At 38.0% G+C, this 22111-nt stretch overlaps 1 protein-coding gene across 1 annotated transcript in view; it reads right to left on the bottom strand.

Moving 5' to 3' along the window:
• Positions 1 to 22111, bottom strand: part of PARPBP (PARP1 binding protein) — a 57911-nt gene that overhangs the window by 15209 nt on the left and 20591 nt on the right. Inside the window, exons 3-6 of the mRNA XM_013947260.2 lie at positions 21976 to 22086; positions 20198 to 20368; positions 18643 to 18797; positions 2768 to 2951 (exon numbers count right to left, since the gene is read on the bottom strand). Of these exons, the coding sequence (XP_013802714.1) occupies positions 2768 to 2951; positions 18643 to 18797; positions 20198 to 20368; positions 21976 to 22086 (621 nt within the window). The remainder of the gene's footprint in view (positions 1 to 2767; positions 2952 to 18642; positions 18798 to 20197; positions 20369 to 21975; positions 22087 to 22111) is intronic.

Raw genomic sequence — 22111 nt, 5'->3', positions numbered from 1 at the left:
AATCTCCAAAAACAACTGGTTAAAAGTGAGATTTCCACCAAGATTTGACAAGAGAGGTACTTGGCACAACCACCTCGTGGTGGAACAGAATGAATTCCTCACGATTTTCCACAAGAATAAAGAAGTCCTTAAAGAAAATAATAATCCACATCTGGAAATGCTCAATGCTACAGTGAGCAGCACAGATGTAGAACTTCATAGCCACTGTGGGACTGCAAGATTTGCAGAAGTTTGCTACATTTTTCTTTAAAAGTACTAGAAGTTCTGTAGAGCAATTTAGTCCTTAATATACAGTAGTAGATTAAAAACTACAGGCTGTCTTATTTACCCATACACAAAAACATTCAGTAGCCTAAATTTGTTCAGAAGGACAAGACAAGCAACAATCTACATTTAACTAATCAGTTAACTGCTTTTAAACATAGTCTTGAAAAGATCAAATTCTATTTTTCTCTCTATTAGATTACATCAATTAGCGTATGTAGCTTTCAAGAAACCATAGCAACATGTCACTCAGATACTATAAGTTATAATCAATAGCTAGAAATAGCAATTACAGAAATGGTTGTTACATAGTTTTACAGAATTGGCCTATTTCAGTACCATTTAATTTCCTCAAAATTTATTCTGAACCATTTCAGTCATTACATCACCACATTATAGACTTCTATAAAATGTCGTGTGTGTCATGGTAAATTTTTGTCTTAATGAAAAAAAAAAAAGAAATATGGCATTATCTTCACTGATTAAGTACAAAGCAAAAAAAACAAAAAAAACAAAAACAAAAACAACACACGCAGGAAAACACACACATAGAAAAACCAAACCCCCCAAACTTTAGAATACAACATACCCTCTTAATTGCCAAAAGATGACCAGAAACCTCACAACAGTGGCTTGGTATGCTGATCATGAAGCAAAACCCTATTGTCCAAGGCACCACAAAAACTTTGGATAAAATGACAATTCCTGCCACAAAAAGGTTGCTGCTTAAACTTAACTTCATGTTTCAAAATATTTTTTCAGGAAAACTGTTGATTAGTCTTTCAAGCGTAGTGACCATTAGCTACTCCAGACTATTCTGGTCAATTCCAGAAACGCTGACCAGATTTCATTTACAATAATAAGTTTCTCAGGAAGAAATTAATCACAATTCCTATTAGTCATTCATGCAGGCTTCACCAAAATGTAGTCCCTCCTCCTACATAATATAATTATTTTTTTCTAGAGCTCTGGATTCCTATGAGATAGATACTTGCAGAAAAACTGAGCAATGGTGGAAGATAAGTGCCAGAAGAAAAGAAAATATTTTTCCAACAAAGAAACTGTTTTCAGGTACATTGTATGAGGAAGCAGCCCTCTCAGTAGCTAGTGGAGGCATCATTTTCAGCTCTATAATTAAGATCAAATTTTAAATTTGCATTTAAAGAAATTATTCAATCTCTTACATATGAAAAAATATAACATCCTGTCAAAAACATAACTTATTCTGAGTACAGAATGATTTTTCTGAAAAATTACAGCATCAGAGTTTGGGGGGGGGGGGTTTAAAGAAAAAAAAGCACCAAATTCTATACAAAAGTCGGCTCGGAACATTAGATTTTTGCTGTCCTATGGGATCTTAACAGAATAATACAGATGCTCCAAATTTCCTACATAGCTCAAATTCATTCTTAAAAACTTATGGAAAAAATATTTTGAAAATCATTAAGGGAAACCTATCTCTCTATATGCTTAGTAAAATCTTCCTCTACAGAAAGCTCCACCAAAATCTGTAAATTGATATCTAACATTTGTCTATATTCTGTCTTTGAGTGAGCATTAGCTATCTCAAGCCAACCAGCACACCAGTCACATCCAGACTGTAAGCATCTCTGATGGCACTCAGTTACATCCATACTGTGGCAGATATGGTGGGTATGGACAAGTTTTTAAAAGTTTCCTAGACAAAAGATATACATGACATTAGCCGACATAATTTTATATATTGACAAATAATGTAAAACAAAATACTTAACCTCATTGGTGTTTTATCACAAAAAAAGGTCGTAATGCAAACCTGAGTAGACTGAAAGTACAGAAATCGGAAATAAAAAGCATGCATTCTGCTCTCCACTCCTGACTCTTAAAGAATTTAAAACTTTGATTCCTTCCCTAGTAGTAAAAGCATTAATTACAATAGTTTCATTGCTGTCTTGAAACACAAAAGAGAAACCTAAACTGATTTTTTAATATTATTACATCTTCCCCCCATATTTTATCATGTGTTGGACTTTTTTCACATTTAACTTTACTTTGAATTTCTTACCTTTAGATATCTGATTCTGAGTTAAAACCAATCTAAATTACCAATACACATTCTCAAATCCTAATTCCACTTTCACGGGGTTTTTTGTTCAGAAATTTGTTACAGTTCTACTGTCTTCAAAGTAGTGGCAAACCAGACAGTTATAAGTATTTACATCTAGAACAGCTGCAAGAACAAATTACATTCTGAAGAGTATATTATTTACAATTTTGATGTACTAAGTTTAGTTTAAATAAATCAGCTTTTTGAAATCCACACTATAATCCTCAAGTATCCAAGTCTTTCAACAAGTTAAAAACCACAGTGTAGAGGAAATAACACTGCTCGGAATTATTAGGAAAATACTATACTCCATTTAAAGTCCTTTAAGAAAAGAAAAATAAAACAACAATACAAAAGAAAGACATTTGCTTTCTTGTAAAGCTAAGTAGTAAAAAGAACAAAAGAAATCCCCATTACCCGTGCTGGACTAACTCCAGTGGTGCTGGCAGTCAAGACGTCATATTGTGAATCGATAATATTTTTAATCTTCAAATCCCAATCTTGTACAACTTCCTCTACCGCTCGACAGAAAGGATCCCCATTGCTTCGGCCTTTTATCAAATGCATCTTCACTGTTGACAGAATTCGCTCCCCTGCGATTCTGAAAATAGGCATGGGGTCATCTCCACATTAATCTTGGCACTACTTTAGTATACCCTATTAGCGTTGAACATAGCCTGTCTTCACAGTTAATCAAAACTCTTCAGAGAATAGCTTTGATCTTTTAAATTAAACAGCAGTGTAGAAGTATTGTCCAACATAATAGTTTACTAAAAAAATAAAGATTATGAAAAAGGTAATGAATTCAGCATTTAGTAATACTCTGAGCTACAAAATAAAATCAACTCTTCCATAAGAGTTGAAAGAAAAGTTCCTCCTTTAAACCTGTATGTTACTGTGTTGCTCATAAGCCATGAGTGTGAATGAAAGGTTTTGGCAGAACTCAGATTCTAATTTAACAACCTAGTAGTTTTTTTCAAGTCTTTTGTGCTTCAAAGTGCTTCAAAATATCAATCTGCTTTCAATTTTATTAAAATAGATAGCAATTAGACTAAATGAACCATTGCTATTTGCCATAAAGGCATATAGTATTAATCTCTTTTTTCATCAACTAGAAGAAATACCTACAGAAAAGATCATATACAAATGTACTAGTTTAATTATGAAATGTTCATATAGTCTGACATCAAAATTATGCAGAATTGAATTTAATTGATACAGGGGCTCTATTTTAACTGTTCTAATGGAAAGATGAGAAGGCATTTATGAATGCAGCTAAACTATCAGTTTGGACTGTTCATTTCTTTTCATGGTCCTGTACCTTGGATCATCCGCATTATGTGCATCATAGATTACTTTTGGGATTGCTTGTGGATTAAAACTACCAAGTCTCTCCCCAGCATAGCCCTGGAGCAACCAGCAGTTGTAGTAGTACAGAGGATGCTCCAATAGGTAATACAGAGAGAACTATATCATGTCTCATTCCCTCAGACTTGTAAGTCTCATATCATCTATAAAAATGAAATATGGTAGGCTGTCATGTAGACCTCTCATTATCCTGGGCATGTAAAAACATATCCATTCTTGAAGAATCACAAGAAAAACCAAAGTTCTTAGGCCCAAAGAATGGCCACAGGAGACCAAAATGAGCCCAAGGCCCATATGACAGTGTGCATTAAAATACCCCAGACCTGGAAAACAGGGAGAAGCAGTTTAATTCCAAACATTTTGCTGGCATCTTTCCACTCAGGGGCTGAAAATGCTGCCTTGAGCAATGCTACTCAAAATAAATAAAATAACTTAAAGCTTATAATGACAGTTAGCATGGTCACATCACAAGAAAGGAGAAAATAAGTGTTATGAGTGAATAATGTGTGGAAACAAACAAAACTAAAATATTAAATGAAGGCTTAAAAGAATCTAGAAGATATCTCCAGAGGGCAAAAGATTGAAATTAAGTAAGAGACTGTTTTACCACTACTTGTGTCTGGGCAAATAAGAAAGCATTACAAGGACACATTTTTTAGAAAACAATTTGTACAGAAAACTTATCCCTCCCCACCTCCCAAAAAAGGCAGAACTCCACATGTTGAGAAAATATACCCAACCGAAATTAGGAGACTGAGACAACACTTGGGAGAAGTATCATATAACATTTGCTATGTTGTTATAGGGCACCTATTTATTGCCAGTGCCGGAGACAAGATGCTTTGTTCGACAAGCACTTTTTCACAATTTTTTAAAAAAATGTAGATTCTATGCAAGAACAGTAGAGACTCGCAAAAAACAAAACAAAACCAGTTTTCCAGTCACCACTTTCTTGACAAAAAATCTCCAATGCAGGCCTTTTAAACTTGTGATGCTAAGTTCAGCTAAGACATTGATTTCCTGTCAGAGCTGCTTGCCTTTTTTTTTTTTTTTTTTTTTTTTTTTTTTTTTTTAAGCCCTTGTGTATGTGATTCCTTGCTAGGTGCAAAAGCAGTTGCTGTTTTCCTGACTCAGGACAGGATTGCCACCTCGTACACAACTCTTTCAAGTTACAGTTTTATAAAGCATAAGTATAATGTCAGCAAAAGCAATTCTGTTCATCTAGAGCTCCTGCTCTAAGAATTCTTCCTCTACAGTCATCCCACTTCAAGATCTGTTGCAATAATTTATCTTCCTTCTCTAATTAACCTACAGTTTCTTTCTCAGACTTGAGGAAACACTACCCATGTTCCTGCAACAAATAGTCATTGTACAGGATGGCCAAACTTAAATCCCATCATCTGAAAAGAAAGAAGTAGCCTGTTAAATCTTGCATGTAACTTCAGAATTACTGATGTTTTACTTTGTTTTTCTACAGTTAGGTTTATAATCCAAATAAAAGCAGAAATGCAGCATTTTAAGTATAGCCTAACTCCAATCTATCTAGTTCAGACACCAATAGTATTGGTGTTACTGTACCACAGACTAAAAAACCACTCCGTATTTGTTCACACATCCTGAAGTCTGAGTTGCTATTGGCACTTAAGGAAGAAATTTCAGGTGAGTCTATGATGCTGCAAATCACACCTCTGCCAAACAAAACAAAACAAAAGCACTCAACAGTGCTAATGCCGTTGATGCTTTAGGTGACATAGGCAAGAGTGAGATGATTGCTAGTATTTCAACTTCCTCCATGCTCAGTAGCTCTTGCCTGCTACTTCTAAAAGGATATCACGTGAACTCAAAGACAACTATGTTTTGTACATATTAAAACCTGAAGAGGATTTCTAGAATTCCAGCTACAACTGTCTCCATCAAATGGAACTCTGCCTATCTAGATTCATACCCCAAAATGTAAAATAAAGGGGCAGGGCAAGGGAAGGACAGGGACTGAGTCAATATAGGAAAACTGGTTTGTTTATACTGTTTTCTGTTAAATTACATGGAGGGAATGAGGCCAGAGATCTTGCTGTTTTGGGTTATTCTGGCTGAACAAAACTCCTGTAAATAAATTAGAAACTCCGAAGCTAACTTGAAACTTCTTTGGCTTTTTCCAGGTACTCAGACCCAACTATTGCCACACAATTCTCAGTTTCATCTTTTAAAGATTATTCATTTAATAATAGTAAAATACAATCCAATTCACATTAGATTTGTGGGATCAGTTAAATAGAAAAAGATTCTGTTTTGCAAAAGTTTAAGCATAATGCATGCAGTTAGCCAAAAGAACAGTTGCTATGTGAAGTCTCTCTGCACGCAGGTCAAGAACTATCTCATCTTAGAAAGGATAGTATTAAAAAAAAAAAAAGAAGAAGAAAAAAAAAAAGAAAAAGAAGTGATGCTGGTGTGCCACTGCTCCAAAAAACACAGTTCAGTCTAACCACAAGAGAATGAAAAGTTCAAGGGGGGAAAAAAAGCATGCAGTGCAAGCTGTCAAGAGGTAAGAAGAGAGTATTGCTGAAGAAATTTCTGAAGAAATTTGTCTCAGAGATACACACAGGAACTGTAGCCAAGGCTCCTGATACTTCTTGCCAAACTGCTTTATTTCCCTCTGCCCTTAACTGACACTTTCCAAAATAATACCCTCAAATAAGAGAAGTATTGTATTAACTAAGCAGCATCTGCTCCACAAAAACTGCATTAAACCTAGAACTCAGCAAGGCAAACAAGCAGGTGAAGGGATTGACTGAAGGTAACTAATTTTGCAAGCCAGTCCTTTCTGTCTACAGAAATCGGGAACTTATGCACATTATAATTTCCACACATTTTTATATAAGTAGCCTAGAAGAATACAGATTATTCTATACACTGCTGGGCATTAGTTAATTCATGTAAACATGCCCTTAATTTAAGCACTATGTAGCATATGCAATTTTTGATTACACTGTAGCTTTTCACCAAGGAAAAAATCTTGATAAAAACACATTCTCTATGTTTATTTTTTTGCCTCTACTACCCAATGCCAACTGAGGATATTTGCTATTAGAAGTAAAGTTCATTTAATCTCTTTCTTCCCATATTCCTTCTTCTTTTCCAGGAAAGAGTTCCAGTTGCCCATCAGATATACACAGTACTAGCTGGAGCAAAGAAAAGGAAAAGTTTATTCATACTTCAGCTAGAATTCATATAAACAGGCCAAGGCATAAAATGCTGATCTAATGTGTGTGTGGATTAGTATTGAAACACTGTGCCATTTTACACCAGGATATAACAGAATATGCTATGATGTGAGATTTGATTTTATTAAAGGCTTGAATATATTTATAAAAATGTTGAATCCACTTCATTTGTGTTATGTCGTAAATATTTCAAAGCTCTTTTAGAAAACCCTAACTAATCAGTCTTATAGTTTGAAAACGTACAGTCAATCCAGTCTGAATAGGAGAGGTATTCAACAGTTATATATGCCATCTACAGCACACAAGGAGATGGCTAGGGCACTGTCCAAGTTCATATTGTCCTTTCTGTGGCAGCGGAATATCATGTGTTTCCCAGAAAAGACAATTCACTGCATCAAAAAACTTAAGAAATAAGTACCTTAAAGATGGAATTAAACTAATTCAACAGTAAAAATAATAGTTATATTTAAAATAATAAGTGACCTGAGCAACTACCAATCCACTTGTAGGACCTCATCGTTAGTGAGGTTTAAAGGAAGATCAACTAAAAGCATAGAGATGAAAGGAAAATGTGATTAAAAAAATGCAACTCGTATTTAATAAAAGTAGACATTATGCCAGATTACTCTGATACATTGCTCTTTTATATGTTTACATTACCTAGACAATCAGTTAATCAGCTGAATTTAACTGGACTGTAAATATTTGACATAGTGCTATATAGTAATTTTTTATATGAACTGAAGAAGGTGGAAAACTTATCCACCTTACAATTCCTAACAGCTATGAGAGCAGCAAAGATTTATTCTGAATATGGAATTACATGGATGAAGTTATCTGCCTTTAGATTGATCTGACTATTTTCATCAGTCAGACTGATGCAAAAATTAAGAATTTTAATTCTTCTTAATTCTGAAAAAGGAGCAAGAAACAATTGAATTCAAGAACCAACTTGGTACATTAATAGAAGCAGTGACGTTTGTCTAAGGCAATAGAGAACGGGCTGCTGACATGAAATATTCTAGGAGAAAGTGCTTCATTCTCACCTCCTTGGGCTTTTGAGGCATACAGAAGGAGGACTCCTATCAAATCCAGTTAGCAGTAAATATCTGTCAGTTACCAATATAACAGATGTTATAAGATAGCAGGGGTTTTTTGTTTGTTTGTTTTTAAACACCAGGAAATGTTCTTCTCTTTTGAATCATGTGCAAGAATATTTCCTTGTTCAAGAGGTATGAACTGAAAGAAGCCTCAACTGGAAAACCCACAGCTATCCTTATCTATGATAGAAATAACCAAAGAACCTGCTTTAGAATAATTATAAAGCTTACCAACAAAACAAAACAAAACACACTTTAAAGTTACCATCTGCCACCTACTGGCAAGGAATGTTCAGACCCAAAGCCTGGATCTGACAGCACAGTGGTTATCTTCCACTGAGTGGACTCAACCAAGTCCAACAGTGGCCAGCAGTGGCTCATCCAGGATTGCCCAGTAAATCTGTGGCAGAAGAGCTAGAACCAAGTACTCCTCCCCTTTTGCAATGCCACAATCCAACTCCTGAAACAAATGAAGAAAGGGTCCAACAAACACCACTGTCCATTACACAATCCTGATTTATTCTTCATTTATTTTATTATATTTATTTTCCATCCCATTTTGCATTGTATTTATTTTCCATTACTTTCCTGATTTATTCTCTTATTTTCTATCCACAAAATAAGGCAGGACTGCTGGGTGGGTCAGGTGAAGGGGTGACATGTGACCACACAATTCAAGACTATTTTAATGCATGGTTCTCAGGAGACTGAAATAAGACTTCACAGACAGTCTCCAAGTGTTTAACTTTACAGACTTAATGTTCTGTTAACTTTTTTTTTAATTAATCATTCCCAAATATTTTAGACCAGCTGATCACTGTCACCCATTGGCCACTTTTGGCCATCACTGACCCTTACCATCAATTTTTTTTTTTTTTTTTTAAACTGGAAAGACCTATAGAAATAACCTAAATGACACATTTGTTTGACTCATTCTTATGAACAGCTCCAGATCATAATTTGGGAAATACTAAATTAACAAGTCACACTTCTGTAGCTTTTGACAGCAGAGAGGACAGCATACACCAAAAACTTACTAAGTTTCCCTATTCCCTTGTAAGCATCCTCATGCCATCCTTCTCTCACTGATTTTCTGCAACCTCTCTCAGACTGAGGAACCTCTGTGCCATCTCTCTTCTACCCTGCCAGGGTGACTGTTTGGAAAGTCTGTTTAGGAACAATTATCCAAGAACGAGGCTCTGAAATAAGACACTTCTTACCTTCCGGATTCTATCTCTTTTAAGTATCCTTGTTTTTCAGTGAAGTTAAATCTAAAAGACTTACGACATTTAAGCTTTGATAAGAATTGACTGAAGGAATGGCTAACTATCCTCAGAGTGAACCAGCACTAAAAGAAGAGTAGACAGTTCAGGTGGGATTCATCTCACTGTCCTCCAGCCAGAGAAAAACAGATGCCTACATTAAGATAAAATCACATCCTAGAAATACCTTGTTTTCACCATTGATTCTAATGGGAGTTTAAAAAACTAGTTCAATGTAAAACTCTACCTAATATTAAGCATTATAAGTCATAAGTCATCTTCTGTCACTGAGTGCCTCTATTAAAAAACAAAGAAACAAAAAAACCTCAGAGCTCATGCCTGTTTGCGCTCTTTTACCTTACAGCATTTGTGTTCCAGTTTTCCTTATCAACCTAGCCTGTTTCTTATGTTAAGGGCCACTGATTTATATAAGAGATTAACTGCATGCCTTGTAGATCTTGCTCTTACTGAGATTATCACATAAACAAGCTCTTCTGTCTACCTAGAATCTAACCGACATCATCAAGAACTCTTCTTACAGACTGGGGCCTAAGTGTGCAATGTTAATATGAGGCAGAAGCATTTTTACTTATTTTCTGGGAATAAATCTTTTGTGAAAAAATACTAAAGTAGCATATAGAAAAAGAGCTGAGAATGTGGACAATATTCAAAACCTGATAAAAAGCAGAACAGACTCCTGAAGCCCATTCCAAGAACAGAAAAGAATATATCAAAATTCTATTATACTAGGGTCAGCATTTTTATTTTTTCATTCCAATTTCTCCAACAGAGGGGAAAAAATATATGACATATAGTTATGTAAGCTATGCAGTGGGAAAAAGTGTCTTAAAACAGATTATAAACATCAAGTCATCACATTAGCTACATCTGTCACAGGCAAAAAACCCACAGCTTTCTTCTTCATTATAGATTTGGTAAGCAGTTTATTTTAGAACCTAATAAGAACTGAACTGGACAGATACCCAGTTTTTTAATTTGGAATTATATGAAGAGATTAGCAGTCTAATTCTATTCTCAAATAGAAAGTCTTCTTAAAACAACTCCAGTCTCAGAATGCTCTGAATCACAAACCCTTGATCTCACCGGGGACTTTATTCTCCCTGACATTTGTTGGAAGAGCATCATGGTGGGATGCAAGCAGTCCAGTTAATTTCAGACGGTGCGAAGGATAACTTCTTGGTACAGGTACTGAATGGGCCAACCAGGGTGACATGCAGCTGGGTCTGCTAGTCACTAATAAGAAGGAAGTGTTTGGGTATGTGAAAAATCAATGGTAGACTTGGCTGCAGTGGCCATGAAATAGTAGAGTTCAAGATCCTAGGGGAGTGAGGAAGGCAAAGCAGCAGAGTATAGACCATGGACTTCAGGAGAGCGACTTCAGCTTATTCAGCGAACTGGCAAGTGGGATCCCATGGGAGGCATCTCTGAAGGGCAAAGGAGCTCAGGAAAGCCAGCATATCTTTAAGGACAGCATATCACAAGCACAAGAACAGTTTGTTGTAATACTCAAGAAAATGTGTAGACATACAAGGACACCAGCTTGGTTAAACATGGAATGGATGATGAAGCTCCAATGCAAAAAGGTAATATACAGGACAGGGAAACAGGGAAACAGGGACAGGCTACAAAGGAAGAATTCAGAAACACTGCTCAGGCATGGAAGGATGGTGTCAGGAAAGCCAAAGCTCACTTAGAGTTGAGATTTATGGGAAATGGTAAAGGCAAGAGCTTCTATTGCTATGTCAGCGTTACAAGGCTGAAGAAGGAAAATGAGGGGCTGTTGTTGAATGAAGCAAGTGATTTAATGACAGTGGACAGATAAAACTGAGGCACTTGATACCTCAGTCTTCTCCAGCAAAGCCTCCCAGGCCTCTATGCTTACAGAAAGATTTCACAAAGGAGAAGAACTACCAGCAGTAGATGACGATCAAGTCAGAGATTACTGAGAAAACACATACAAGTCCATGGGACCAGACAGGCTGCATCCAAGAGTGCTAATAAAACTGGCTGATGTCCTTGTAAGGCCACACTCTATCATCTTTCAAAGGTCATGCAGATTAGGGGAGGTCTCCAACAACTGGAGAAAAGCAGATGTTGCACCCATCTTCAAAAATGGCAAAAAGGACAATCTGGGAAACAACAAATCTGTCAAGCCTCACTTCAGTCCCTGGCAAAATCATGGAGCAAGTTCCCTTAGAAGACATTCCTGGGAATGTAAAGAAGAAGATAGTGACTGGTAACAGCATGGATTTATCGAGCTTCAATCATGCCCAACTAACCTGTTTGCCTTCTATAACAAAATGATTGGATTTGGGGACACAGGAAGGACAGCAGATGACATAGACTTTAAGCAAGCCTTTCAGCACCTTTCAACATCTCAAACAGTATTCTCACATCCAAGTTCAGATGCTACAGTCTGGCTGGATGGACAACTAGATGAGTAAAATCTGGTTGTACAAACAGATTCAGAGGGTAGCAGTTAACATGTTGTACTGTATTGGGTGGCTGATAAATGGAGTACCGCAGGGGTCTATCCTGGGACCTGTCCCATTTAATAACTTTATTAGTGACCTGAAAGCAGTGACCAAGTGCATGCTCATCAAGTTTGCAGATGACACCAACTTGGGTGGAACAGTTAATATGCTCGAGGGCTGCCATTCAGTGGGACCTGGACAGACTGGAGGAATGGACTGACAGGAACTATATGAAATTCAACAGGACATGCAAAGTCTTGCACTCAGAAATGGATCTTTTAAGTGGTACAGGCTGGGGACTAACTCTGTAGAAAAGGACCTGGGGGTCTTGGTGAACAGCAAGCCGAATGTGAGCTAGCAGTGTTTCTCTGGCAGCAAAGCAAGCCAACAGTATCCTTGCCTGCATTGACAGCAGCACAGCCAGTAGTTTGAGGAGTGTGATAATCCCTCTCTAATCACAGAATTTAGACAATTTAGAATACTGCATCCAGTTTGGGGCCCCCCAGTCTGGGAAAGACACTGATAAACTGGAGCAAGTGAACAGAGGGCCACCAAAAGGGTCAGGGGACTGATGCACATGCCCTGTGAGGGGAGGCTAAGGGATCAGCTTGTTCAGCTTGGAGAAGAAAAGGCTTGGGGGGGGGGGGCCAGAGACAGACACACGCACACACCTACTAGCAGCCTTCCAGTAGAGGATGGATGGATGGATATAGGCTCTTTAGGAAGGACAGAACAGGAAGCTGAGGAAGGGGAGTTGCCCTTTATGAGAGAGACCAGCTGGAATTCATGGAGCTCTGCCTGCAGATAAAGCATGAGCCATCTGAGAACTGATGGGTCAGGATTAGGAGGCAGACCAACATGGCTAAAGTTGTGCTATAGACTTCCTCATCAGGAAAAAGAAGTAGAGGAGGCCATCTTCAGACAACTGGAAGAAGCTGCATGTTCATAGGCCCTGGTCCTCATAGGGGACTTTAACCACCCTGCTATTTACTGGACAGACAACACAGCAGGGCACAAGCAATCTAAGAGGTTTCCAGAGTGCACTGATGACAACTTCCTAACACAGGTGTTTAAGGCACCAGCAAGGAAAGGTGCTCTGCTGGACCTCAGGCTTACAAAGGAAGGACGGACTGGTTGGGGATATGAAAGTCAAGGGCAGCCTTGGCTGCAGGGACCATGAGACAGTGGAGTTCAGGATCCTGAAAGGAGGGAGCAGGAAAAAAAGCAGGATCATAACCACGGATTTTGGCCTCTTCAGGGAGCTGCTTGGAAGAATTCTGTGGGATACAGCCCTGGAGACAAGGGTGGGGGCAGTCCAGGAGAGCTGGTTGACATTTCAAAGATTACCTCCTTCAAGCTCAAGAACTGTCCAGCCCAATCAGCAGAAAATCAAGCAAAGGCAGCAGGAGGCCTGCATAGATGAAAGAAGCTCCTGACAAAACTTAAACAAAGAGGAAGCACACAAGAGGTGGAAGGAGGGGCAGGTGACCTGGAGAGAAATAGAGAGACACTGTCCAAGTGTGCAGGTACCAGGTTAGGAAAGCCAAAGCCCACCTGGAGTTGAATCTGGCAAGGAACACGAAGGGCAACAAGAGCTTCTACAAGCACATAAGTAACAAAAGCAAAACTAGGGAAAATGTGGGCCTGCTGCTGAATGGGGTAGAGGATTGGGTAACAAAGGACATGAAAAAGGAAAAGGTACTCAATGTCTTCTACACCTCAGTCTTTACTGGTAAGACTGACCTTCAGGAATCCCAGGCCCCTGAGAACAGAGGGAAAGTACGGAGGAAGAGAGACTTGCCCTCAGTTGAGGAGCATGAGGTTAGGGAACATTTGAACTAATTGGACATACAGAAATCCATGATTTGTACATGCTGATGGGATGCATCCACAGGTGCTAAGGAAGTTGGCTGATGTCATTGCAAGGCCACTCTTGATCATCTTTGAAAGGTCATGTCAATGAGGAAAGGACCCAGAGGCCTGGGAGAAAGCAAAAGTCACTTCTATCTTCCAGAAAGGCAAGGAGGAGGATCTGGGGAATTATAGGTAAGTCAGGCTCACCTTGACCCCTGGGAAGGTGTGGAGTAACTCATCCTGGGAATCATTTCCAGACACATGAGGACAAGAAGGTGATTGCGAGTAGTCAACATTGATTTACACAGGGAAAAATCATACTTCACCAGCCTAATAGTCTTCCATGAAGAAATGACTGACTTGGTAGATGAGGAGAGAGCAGGAGATGCTGTTTATCTTGAGTTTACTAAGGATTTTGACACTGTCTCCCATAACATTCTCAGACAAACTGATGAAGTACAAGCTAAATATGGGGATGGTGAGGTAGCTTGAAAACTGGCTGAACTGCCGGACTCAGAAGGTTGCGATCAGTGGCAAAAAGTCTTGCTGGAGTCCAGTCACTAGTGGGGTATCATAGGTGTGGATTCTGGGGCTAATACTGTTTAACCTCTTCATTAATGACCTGGGTGATGGGACAGAGTGCACCCTCAGCAAGTTTGCAGAGGATGCAAAACTGGGAGGAGCAGCTGGTACACCAGATGGTTGTGCTGATGTTCAGAGGGACCTCAAGAGGCTGGAGAAATGGGCTGACAGGAACCTCATGAAGTTCAACACAGGGAAATGCAAAGTCCTGCACCTGGGAAGGAATAACCTCAGGCACCAGTACAGGCAGGGGCTGACCAGCTGGAAAGCAGCTTTGCAGGGAAGGCCCTGGGGGTCCTAGCGGACAACAAGTTGACCATGGGTCAGGAATGTGCCCTTGCAGCAAAGTAGGCCAACAACATCCAGGTTAAGGGAGGCAATCCTTCCCCTCTACTCAACACTAGTGAGACCACATGTGAAGTGCTCTGTCAAGCTCTGGGCTCCCCAGTACAAGACAGACATGGACCTACTGGCACAGGTCCAGCGAAGGGCCACAAAGACAGTTAGGGACCTGGAGGATCTCCCATATGAGGAGAAGCTGAGAGAGCTGGGATGGTTTATCCTGGAGAAGGCAGCTTGGGGGGGGGGGGGAGGGGACAGAATCCAATCAGTGTGTATAAATATCTGATAGACAGGAGTAAAGATGACAGACTTTTCTCAGTAATATCCAGTAACTGAACAAGAAGTAGTGAGCACAAATTGAAACACAGGAAATTCCATCTGAACATAAGAAAACATTTCTTTACTGTTAGTGCCGCTGAATGCTGGAACAGGTTGCCCAGAGACGTTATGGAGTCTCCATCCCTGGACACTATTCAGAACCGACCAGACACAGTCCTGGAGACACAGGAGCACACTCCTGCTCTAGTTGACACTGCTTTGAGCAGGGCAGGGGGGTTGGGCTAGACAATATCCAGATGTCCCTTCCTACCTCAACTATTGTATGATTCTGTAAATACCTACAAGGAAGTAATCAAGATGATGGAGCCAGGCTCCTCACAGTGGTGCTTGGTGGGAGGACAAGAGATAACAGGCATAAATTGAAACAAGAGAGGTCCCAGCTGGATATAAGGAAAACTTTTTACCATGAGGACATGCAAGCAGTGGAACAGGTTGCCCAAAAGAGATTATGCAGTCTCCATTCTTGGCGGTTTGCAAGACTCAACCAGATAAAGCCCTGAGTAACCTAGTCTGACCTCATAACTGACGCTGCTGCAAAGATGTTCGACTTGAGACTTCCTGAGGTCCCTCCCAGCCTGAATTATTCTATGATCCTAAATTCAAAGAGTGCTATCTATATACACTGCTTTGCACGTGCACATATCCAGAGTTACAGCTTCAGGATGCAAGACTAAGGCTTTGTGAATGTTATCCAATTAACCCAAACATTCAGCACAAGACCATATAAAGTCTCATATGCTTTCTTTCCCAAAGCAGTATTATATCTTCGGATGTAATCACAACTTCACAAAGGCAAAACACAAGAAAAATGTCATTTCCCCTATCAGAGAAAGCTCAATGCACTAATCCACGTGAATGCCCAAGTCAAACTGTATAACTTCTAAAACTAACTGTGAAAGACTGCTCACGGGCCTGACATGAAGACCCACTCCAAAGCGTCATACTCACTCCTTTAGGCTTAAACTGCTACTAATGTGAGCTGTGCAATAGTGTCACCTAGCGGTTAGTGCTTACAACGAAGTCAGAGCCCAAATCGGGGTGGGGCGGGGGGGGGGGAGTACCAAAGTACCCACAAGTGCAGCCACCAATAGGACAAATGCCTTTCCATCACTTTGTTTTAAATCATATATAGATTTTGCAAACTTCACAGAAATGCCATTCCAGAAGAGTTCTTTCTGGATGCAAGAAGCATTACTATCTGGTCTGAAAGAGAAGGACTTCCAGAATGATGGATGAATACTGCACTTTTTCATTTATACCATTAGAAATGTCCAGATCCTAAGGTGTATGACAATCATCCACTTCATTGACAATGCAATATCGATATGTTTCTTGTCAAGAAACAGGTACAAAAAGTAGATTATACAAGCTCTCCATTTATTACATAAAGCTTGTCCAAGCAAGTCTACTTAGAATCTGTAAATAGCTGCAGGGTTACAAGTCTTATAACACCCCAAAACTTCAAGGAACACTCATGCTACTGACTCTTGAAATTTTATCTCTTTCTTCAAAACTTACACATCTGTAGAGTGAGGTGAGGCAAACTTCAGCTAGCTCAAAATTCCAGAGAATTGTAAATATATGTGTTCTGCTCAGTGAATACTCCCTGAAACTACTGAAGTTTGTTGTACCTTTGTAAGCAAACTTTGAAGTAGGAGAAGTGCACTTTGTGCCACATTTGAATCAAATCATTGTACTTTCATTAAATTTCCACTCTTTACTACAGCTTTCACTCATCTACTGTTCAGTTTCTTCTTTAGGCAAATGACTGGAGGACAATAAAAAAATCTTTTTACTCTCAGCAGATCAGCACACACTTGGTTGCATTATATCTGTTATGTTCAAACTATTCTTAAGCATAGTCCATCATTGTCCAATATCCTCAATTAAATTTCTAAGTTTTTAAAGCAAAAGAACATGATTCAAGTAGATGAAGGAAAGCGTCTTTTTGACATACAGACCATTCCCACTCATGTGGCTTACTAAACACTTCAGAGGGAAAAATGTAGTGGTTTATTTTTGTTCATCAGTGTCATGATTCCTTAAGGTTTCTAAGCCATATCCTAGTCCTACAGTCTTTGAGAACTTCAGCATACTAATGAAGATTCTTTCAAGAAAGACAAAGACAGTCAACTGAATGCTGTATTACTCTAACCACTGAGCTACTACATATAAAATAAAAAAATAATACAGCATTTCACATCTTGCGGTTATAAAACCTGTACAGAGCCCAGCAACAGATACTAGAAACAGCACAGAAGTTCAGCTGACTTCTGTTCTTGGTCAGTGATGCAACCAATGACAACTAAACATACATGTGCAACCTAATGAATGTGCCAGAATCTGATGCTGAAAAGATTTATATCCCAAAGGGAGACAGACTGTTGTACTATCTAAATCAAATGACAATAGGAACTAGGACTTTGAAGAAAAGGACAGCAGGTACAGCAACAGAAATAAAAAAAGGAAGCAGCAGAATAAATAGCTCAATGCTTAAAAGAATTTCCAAACTCTAGACAATTCTCCCAATTCAAAACTGATAATTACCAACAACTATCTTACTCTGATTTTCTTCACATGCCTTAAACAGAAGGGTAGTTAACAAGATATAGCATTATATGTTATCCTTTGTTTAACTGTAGGTGCCTGGAAAAAAAATGGTCTTCCTGCCCCAAAAAAGATAAATTGATGCACATAGATGTTTTTCTATTTCTTATCTTTATAAATGTATAGTGTGCGAGACATGATTTAAACAAAGAAAAAGCATACATCAGATGTTGGGTCAAAAAATTTCTTTAATCACAAACACAGACAGCACATCTCTAGCATCCAGGAGGTTCGAATGAAAGAACAAAAAAGCAGAAGGAAAAAAAAATGAAAAAAAATAAGAAAATACTTCCCACTTACAGCTTCAGAGCAAGCTAAACAGTAATTTATGTAATGCTTATGGTTTGCTTATAACATTTGGTTTTGAACTGCATGTGGATTAGACTCAGTTCAAGCTAAAAAAAATTCTTTAGGATTGAGGACAGGACTATTACAGCTCATTCTCTATAGTGCTTAAGAAAAATTCGTCTTTCTTTTTGTCCTAATGCCAATGCCAGCACTTACTATTTGGAATGACTATCCTGTACTCATGCTTCTCTTTGTAATTAATGTAACATTTATGAGGCATCCTAAAAGACTAACCTCAGGTCTTCAAAAATACTCAAAACCAGTAATTTCACCACAGCCTTCCCAAGAAAATTCTTATACTTGGTATATGTAGTTAAAAATAAAAGGGAAAAAAGGCTAGATAACAAATATAATTGTCAGTTCTTAATATCAAGGAAAGAGGAGCAGCAAAGACGACCCCTTTGTATAAGTACAGCGAGATTACGAAAAGGAGTCAATTATGTGTAAGTAACAAACATATCAATTTATGTATTTATCTAACCCATAAGTCTGATATCTTTTGGAGGTTCATTTACAATTAGGGAATGAAGCAAATACAGGCACTGATTTGCTAAACATTTAAGATAAAGAATAACCTAAAAAATCTAAAAGTTTACACCAATTGATCCTCAAAATATTTATATTTTCTAATAAGAAGGTTTAAGATGTAGAAAGTTACTGTGAAATAGTCTGTAAGTAAATAATTAGATTTTACTCTCTTTCTCCTCACCCAGACATATGCACACGGGAAAAAAAAAGGTAAATAAAGCACTCAACAGGACAGACAAATTCTATTACCTTGGATCCAAGACTTCACCAACAACTTCTTCCAACTTGTCAATAAAATTAACAAAGTCTGTAAGCCCCTTTACATGGCTTCTTAAAGGATCAAATAATGAAGTTACATAGCCTTTTCCTCCAAGTTCTACAGTTCTGATAAAAGATGTTGCCATCTGTCAACAGAAAAATATGTAGAAATATGAAACAGTAGTCCTACCCAAAACATATGTATTTTGAAAAAGTGATCCTCTCCTGTGAATGTACAAATAATGTATGAGAGCTAGTTGACAGCAGAGGTAATCTGAAACCAATAGAACGTCTCTTAGTGATAAGTTTTGTACATCTCACCATAAATAGTTGCAAGATTAATACTTATTAGTGCAGCAGTACACAAAACCCACAAAACAAAATGAAAATGACCCAACCAATTTGATATTTTACATTGGCCTTTTGCCAATTCAGAGAAAACTTTATTAGTACAGGGTATAATTTTTATTTTGCTGTTTAAATGCACATGCTGACCTCACAAAAGCTATTCTCACATTCAGAGGATAGCCCATGGCCTGAGAATGTTTTTCAAGGTGAGCATATAGAAGTTGACATCAGTAGTGTAGGGGTTTTTTTGTTTTGTTTTTTAGAGGTGCAAATAAAATTAATATATACTCAAAACTTCTGAAAAATTAGGACAGTTAAGGCTCCTATCATCACAGGTACTCAGTTCTGAAAGCTTCCATACATTTTATATAGTATTACAACCCTGAAAACAAGAGACCTCCCCAAACCAGAATAACTTAAAGCATACCACTTCAAATTTTAAGGCAACAGTCAGAATAGCCAGCTTAGTGTTTCTCTAGAAAAATGAAAGTAGAGGTAATAATCCATTTTGCTTGACACAGATGCAGTAATATCAATTCTGCAAATAAATTTTACTTTCCGACTATACAGCTAAATTACAAAGCTCTTAGGACTGGAAAGAGTACAACTGGAATTACTCTAGCAAAGAAAGTAAACCTGCCAGTATTCCTGCCTTGTGTTAAAGATTTCCTGTGGATAAAGTACAGTTCATAGGATCTTGCTTTCCCAATGGAAAATATTTTGGCTTTGCAAGACTCTCCATGATACAGATGCCAGAAAAGAAGGCTTTTTTACACGGTAGAGAAGCTTCCCCTTTGGCAGCTCTGAGGAAGAGGTAAGAAATCCAGTCCAAACACAAACCTTCTTTTACACAACATTAATAGAGCATCAGGAGCTAAAACAATTAATCCTGGAATTGAGATTTCACAAATTTTCCATATTTATTCAACCACAAAATCTGAGAATGCAGTTGCTTCAGCAACAGTTACATATCTGAACTTTTTTCCTTGGACTGCTGTTGTCTATTACACACAGCCCACTGTGCATGCAAAATTTGATTCTTTTGAATATCAGAGACTACATGGGTTCTTTGAGAATTCTTACTCATCTAATTCTGACTATTTTTGAGATAGCACTGTGCTGACTCCAACTACTTTAAGTACAAATGCCCCTCATGCCAAACTAGATTCTTCTAGCAAGTTTCATTTGATACACATACCAGAAAAATGGACATTTTTCTCTTCCGTGAAGCGTGCTTCAGGTTAGTGAAGGCTTCTCTACCAAGTACTCTATCAGGAACATTTAGAATATGAGCCAATGCCAGATCATTCTTAGAATTCACCAACAAGCTTAAATATGAATAAACAAACTTCTTCGCCAAGTGTGTCACCTGCATAACAAAGCATCACACTAATTAGTCCTCACACTGCTAAATTATGTTCTTTTTTTTAAAAAAAAGCTAATTAAATACATACTAATAAGACTTTTGGAAAAGTAAGAATTTCACCTTGCTTAATTTCAAATTAATTCTCTATGTATGAGGATTCTAGAAACATTGATCAAAGCAAGCATGATGAATATGTGTTAAAAATTACATATACTATACTTGAGTATTCACAAAGTATTTGGATGATCTCTAACTACTAAAATTGGCTGTCAATTTCTATTTTGAATTTTCTACTTAGAACAATCTTCACAGATATTCCTTTTCTATCCTAAGGCAAAATATTAGCACCATTAAACCACATAAGGATTTGCCATTAACTTCAACTAGGACAAGATTTTAAACATTCCTCCAGCTACACCTCAGATTCACTATTTTTCTTTCCCCTCAACACCCATGGGATTTTAATCACAAAACCTCCACTAACTGAGGATTTGTCAGAAATCGTAACCCAGCTCCACCCACAAAACTCCACTCCACCAAACATAACATTAAAATTACTTTTGTTGTACAGGGTGCAAAACATTGTCAAACAACAGTCCCAGAACTGAAGAATTACAGTTTTGTCACACACACACACACGACCATTTATGAAAGGAAAGATAATCCGAAAACCTATGTCTCACTCAACAGAGAATATAGGTCAAAAGTGTAGACAGTCAAAAATATGTTGGTATGAGGTCTGAGAAAACAGAGTCAAGAGAAGGAAAAAAGGGCAAGAAATATTTTTACCACACATGGCAAAGTTCTATCACTAAGGAAACCATATATTGGTGGTAGAATGGCTATCTAGGGAAGAACCATAGTAACAAATGTGTAAGCACCAAAGGGCATTTCACTTTGAAACATTCTTTCAACCTGGTGTCAGACACTTGGGGAGACTTTTGCTTGCTTATTCAGACCTATTTTCTGAATTATACTCAAGCACCCTGTTGAAACTGCCTCTTATCATGAGGAAAACAAGTTTGGAAATGACAAGAGCTCTAGTATTTCAGGCACCTGTCATATAGTTTTCTGAGATTCTTGTTTTAGGGTGCTGAAGGAATCAGAGAAGAGAATCCAGTATTCCCAGGCAGTCCTCAGTCCTCTACTGGGAGAGGCAGATCTTGTTTGCTTTGCTCCAGCTACCAATGCTGTTGCTGTTAAGATTCCTTCTGTATGTAAAGGAATATAAGCTAACAAAATCCAGCCCAAGAAGTTTACCTCACCTCTCACCTCAGTTTGCAGCTCTGGGCAAATCATTTGACTCTTAGTAAAGGCAGCATTTGAAAGACAAGTATACTTGCAAAAAAATGTATTCCCTGGTATTTCAAGATTGAATAAGTCTACATCAAGTGGCTACCATTAAAGGACTAGTTTCTACAGTGCAAGTTTGTGCACTTAGCCCTGTGCACGCATCTGCAATACACACAAGTAATAAGAGTTTGAATACACACACCCTATTTTAAGCCAGCAATTCTACTAGCATTAATTGAAAAAGGAAACTATGTTATATTTCACCTTGTATTAACTTTTGCTTATATACAGAACAGTACAAAAGAGACAGTTTTTACCTTCACATTCTCCTGGTCCTGTCTGTTGACTGGTGTAGGAGGAGTAGAGAGAATTGAACCATTATTTTCTGGTACATTTATTACACCAGAAATAAATTCCAACAGTTGAACCTTTAATAAAACGGATTGAATAAAC

This window comes from Apteryx mantelli, chromosome 1 (genome assembly GCF_036417845.1).
Source record: "Apteryx mantelli isolate bAptMan1 chromosome 1, bAptMan1.hap1, whole genome shotgun sequence".
Lineage (NCBI taxonomy): Eukaryota > Metazoa > Chordata > Aves > Apterygiformes > Apterygidae > Apteryx > Apteryx mantelli.
This window is presented reverse-complemented; position numbering and strand designations above follow the sequence as displayed.